General features: G+C 37.9%; 1 protein-coding gene across 2 annotated transcripts; it reads right to left on the bottom strand.

Annotated features, from left to right (window-relative positions):
- Positions 1–35: 35 nt before the first annotated feature.
- On the bottom strand, positions 36–4,805 carry LOC113773361 (phosphatidylinositol 4-phosphate 5-kinase 9-like). 2 transcript variants are annotated; one of them, XM_027317989.1, is made up of 5 exons: positions 3,439–4,805; positions 2,087–2,254; positions 1,379–1,544; positions 795–905; positions 36–253 (listed from the first exon to the last, which is right to left on the bottom strand). In XM_027317989.1, exons 1-5 carry the CDS (start codon positions 4,692–4,694, stop codon positions 62–64), a joined length of 1,893 nt encoding a protein of 630 aa, XP_027173790.1. In that variant the 5' UTR covers positions 4,695–4,805; the 3' UTR covers positions 36–61. The 2 variants fall into 2 exon arrangements, 1 of the variants encoding a protein (XP_027173790.1); XR_003468815.1 differs by having other exon boundaries at positions 167–253; positions 1,447–1,544.
- Between the last annotated feature and the right edge of the window lie 220 nt (positions 4,806–5,025).

Below are 5,025 nucleotides of genomic sequence, written 5' to 3'. Positions count from 1 at the left end.
AAAAAGTAACAACAAAAATTTCAGTCCTATGAAGAAAGGAAATGAATCTTTTGCATATCACTTACTTCAGAAGGGATTCACGCCATGAAGGTTCTAAAAAAAAGCAATAGTTCAAGTCCAGATCTTTAAGTATTGTGTTCTCATCAATTTCAACCTTGTCTGCTGAACGTCCCAATGAAGAACCTTTTAGATCAAACCTTCTATGGATCCTGAGCTCTGTGCAAAACATATTCCCCATTACAACAAAGCGAAACTGCGACACAAAAATAATAAATGATTAGTCCTCCCTATTAGCATAAAGCACTGGATCCTGACAACTTGTCATAACTCAGAATTCAGTAGACTGGTAAAGGAAACAATATTCCCTACCTAATAGTGGGAACAGGGTGGTGTTGAAGGAGGCCTACATGCAGACTTTCTAGGGCATTCAGCGAGAACATTTTGCTTCCTGGAAAGTGCTTGGATGGTTTCTTCTAATGTTCTCAAAGGGTTTTTAAGTGCAGATTGATGTTTATTAAAAAAAAAATTTTTTTTGAGAGAATGGCAATGCTACACTATTGAAAAATGAAAGAGCAAAGGCAATTTGGTAAACTAATCAAGCAATGTTGCTTTGGGTACATAGATCAAACAGGAACTGGGATGTGATATTTCAGTTCTTTCAAAGGGTCATCAATGTGGAATTTTTCTAGTTTAATAGATGTCCAAAACCAATGCCTCATAAACAAGTGCTATGTGGTTTCACAGTGACAGAAGGAAGAAAAGAAAAAGATTTCATAATCAATGGTGTTGATTACCTTTTGACCACTAGAAGGCTTTATCCTGTGAAGGCCAAAAAACTTGGTGATCAGCGTGTTCTCATATTTTTGCACATGGTGATGATAGGATGGGAGCATCCTCAGAAGCACCTGCAGGTGGAAATTTTGATCAGCGAAAATTTAGCTAACTCAAATGAATCATTTCCACATCAAATAAGTTTCAGGTACTAGTCAGTCAAAATGGAAGGACTCATAAGCACATCCTTGGCCATTATAATAGTCAAGAATTTGAAACCCTGAAATTTGGCAATGGATTAATAAAGTTCCACTATCTTGGAAAACCCTCAAGGAAATATTTCAAACTATCATGACTTCTCCTCTCCATTGGCAAGTATTAGTAAAAACATAGCAAGAATTTGCATTCTACAATTGACATTATATATCTAATTATGCTACCTAGACTCAATTTTCAATTTCTTCCTCACCCATCAACCACCCACACCTCAATCAAACAACATTCCAAACAGGAAGAAGAGCAACCAAAACAATTTCAACAAATCAAAACACAAAACAAAGATTTAAAACAGCATGCAAGTGAATCAGGTCAGATCTAGATGGCAAACCTTCACTTCTGACTTCCGTAATGTCTTAATCATAAAACGATCATCTTGAGAGAGGAAAAACACACTACCACTTTTCCCAGGAGAAGAAAGCTCCCGAAGGGCATCATTTCCACAAATGGACATCATATAGTCTGCAGCATCAATCTTAAACATCTCCCTCAGATTCCTACAAAGGGAGACAAGCCATCTGAGTTCCCAAAGGAATACAAGCAAAACTAAAACAGATAACTCAGTTCTAAATAATGCTACAACTCCTAATATACTATCAACGACTCAGATAAACAGAACAGAATCGCCAAAACGTGGCATGAGGTAGTTTACTCGTCCATCAAACTGATAGACAGAATTTTGAAATTGTTCAGTTCTCTTTATTTTTTCCATTGGCAACAAAGTTTTTGAAGTGAAGTAGAGTATACAGACATCACACACAACTATCTGAAAGGGTAAACAGCCATACAGTCAGACATTTACTTTACAGTCACTATCAAGCATAAATTTGATGCATAGACACTATATCAGACACTTGCAAGTATTTCACAACTAAGGAACAAAAGAACACTGGTAAAAAGACTGAAAAAGCATTCCAAATCATTTCATAATGAGATCTAGATAAAATTGCAAAAGAAGGGACACTCAAAGTGTCAAAACAAATTAAAGATGAGAAATGTGCAACCACTTCAAGCAGATCCCAGTAGATAGGCAACGAACCTGAATACCATTGGACAATAATCTTTCCACTTGAAATCCTCTGACTGGTGCGGTGGTGTCAACTGTGACCCCTCCTTTGGAAAATTCATCCAGAAGCTGGCACGGGTGCCAAAATCAGAAGCTCGCACTTCTCGTCTTTGAATGGGCGTAATCTTTCCCACTGTATATCTGGCAAAATTCCAATAAACATTCAAGTATAATTACATATTAGGGGAACAAGACACAAATTCTAAAGATTGGAGCAAAAGGTTTGACAAGTTGATGCCTTGCTGGTGAGAATGGATATCTTTGCTATGATATGTAGACAAGGAATGTCATACAGCTAACAATGACTCCACTACCAAAGAGAAAACTATAGCTTTTATGAAGGAAGCCATCAACTTTCAGTCTAAACAACCAAAATAGAAAATCTGCAGATGTGTAAGGTACATCAATTTATTTTTGAATCCAAAGCCTTCATTTCTGCAACAATCCATACTCGCTCAAACGCCAGCATTCCTCATCCAACCATGAAATAGAAACAAGAAAGATTGAAAAGTAATTATGATGCATTCTTATTTGTTTTCTCTAAGTGAAACATAATTAAAGCTAGAAAAGACATAACAAAAGACAGAGAGATGTCACCTAATGAAGTATTAACAATTTTACTCTTCTAATCTCTAACTATTTCACCTCTCTTTTTGTCTAAATTTACAGATCCAGAAAAACTTGTTAGATTGATATAATTGTCCAACTCATAAATTTCAAAACAACAATACCCAAGCTTAACAAAGAAAAAGCATAATGTTGATACAATCTTCAATTTACAAAAGATGACTTTTTCAGTTTGCATATGAACAATACCATAATTTAAGAAATAAATTCCGAGTTCTCTACATCTGATAACAGTAACTTATCCAGGTTTCAACAGACTAGAGAAAATAACCCCTTGGAAATTTCCAAGAATGCAAAATTCATATATGAAATGATTTCCAATCTCGTGTTTATTTGATGGTATAGATAGCAAATGCATCAGTTATAAGCTGAAAAACATTATCAGAACTATTAACTGTAAGGCAACCTTTGATCAGCAGAAAGAAAAGAAGCATGGACAATATTCCTTGTTCTTGAGAAGGGGTAAGCATGACGACAACAGCAGATACCAAACTTGTTTCAGACTAAAATCTCTTGCAAGCCAGCATATGGACAAATAATGCATGGTATTTCTCTTGATTTTGTTTTCTGCCTTAAGTTTGTTGAGAACCACATTTCTTTTACAGAAGTCTCGAGAACTAAAAACAAAATAAAGATTCACTAAAGTAATAACTCCGATAAAACTTTCACGTATTAAGTTGTCAAGAGGCTTAGCATACCTGATGCCAAGCTGCAGACTAAGCATTAGATCATAGCTCCCGTGCCCTTTAATTATTGTTTCACCCAGTCTCTTCATCTCCCTTGCAAGTTTCTTTTGTCGCCTTCGCACTCTTTTGGATGATGGTGAAAAGCTGTCATTAATTACAAGTTCACTGATTAAGACACCTTGCATGTATTCTCGTTCCAAGATCGGAGAATTTCTATCATCCTCATATTCTCTGCCATCCAGAGAAAAATCATGACCAATAACTTTCTCAATTGCCACCTCAAGGCTCCAACGTCTTTCCAAAGAAACATTTGTGGAGCGAGACTGCTCTAGATTCAGCAGGTTTCCGTTGGCAGATTTATAAGATGAATTCCGACAAGATCCTTGGTTCCCACCAACTTTGACTGCCCCCAGATCAACAGAATAAGTATGGTGAATATGTGAAACCTGATTTTGTTTACTTAAATCTGGAAGCAACCCTCGTTTTCTTAAAGCATTAAGGTACATTTCCTGACCAGCAGGAAGTCTACCGCCTTTTGGATAAAATGCTCCTTTTCCATCCTTCAGACCTCGAGTCCAGGTCCCAATATAGCAGCCTCCATCACTCCATGTGTATATCCCAAACCCATGCATCATACCATTCAACCAGTTTCCCTCGTAAGAGTCCTCATTGGTCCAGGTTAGAGTTCCTTTCCCTGACATATTTCCTCCTTTAAGATTCCCCAAGTACACATTTCCATTAGCCCATGTGTACTTGCCAGGTCCTTCTGGACTTCCCTGAATCCAAGCTCCTTCAAATACATCTCCATTGGGATATGCTTGATACCCTAAACCGTGTTTAAGGCTCAGCCGCCAACGCCCCTTATAGGTGATCTTACCACGTCCAGTATATGTTCCTGTGCCATGCATATAACCACCTGAAAAATCACCTTCGTAAACAGCACCAGAAGGCCATTGAAGCTTTCCATATCCATGCCTCATCCCACATCTCCATTCACCCTCATATTTGCAACCCTCTGACCATATATATTTACCTGAGCCCTCAGGTACACTACTGAGCAAGGAGCCAGAGTATGATTCTCCATTTGGCAGTAAGAGCTCTCCAACCGTAAAGGAAGGGTTCTCAGAAGTTGTATGAGAAACTTCCCCATTTGCCAATTTTAATGAGCGATTACTTTCACCAAGCGACGAGCCATTAAGAGATAATGTCCTGTCTGATAAAGAATGTGCCCCTTCAACGCCGTCAACTGTGGCCACAGGGCCAGACATGCATAATTTCAAAAGGCGCCAAGTCCTGTACTAGCAGAATGGTACCCAAAGCCTTATCATCAGCTAATTCCGCGCATCTAACACAAAAATTTACACAATCCAGGATGATTTGATCTGTCAGAGGAGAGAGAGCAATTAAAGCACCATAGTATTTCAAAGCTGCTAGCTTTAATGGTCACAAAACCACAAACATAAAACCCACTTAGAGGTAATGGTTCGAGTCCATGATCAACATAGGAAAAGTGAAGATAGGAAATGATAACTTGTGTAATTTTGTAGATCTTCTGTATCCTAATGTATTAGCAAAGTTTGGAAGCCAACTTTGCCATTG

Source organism: Coffea eugenioides, chromosome 6, assembly GCF_003713205.1.
Source record: "Coffea eugenioides isolate CCC68of chromosome 6, Ceug_1.0, whole genome shotgun sequence".
Taxonomy (NCBI): domain Eukaryota; kingdom Viridiplantae; phylum Streptophyta; class Magnoliopsida; order Gentianales; family Rubiaceae; genus Coffea; species Coffea eugenioides.
The sequence above is the reverse complement of the archived record's forward strand: the minus strand, read 5'-3'. Positions and strand labels throughout refer to the sequence as shown.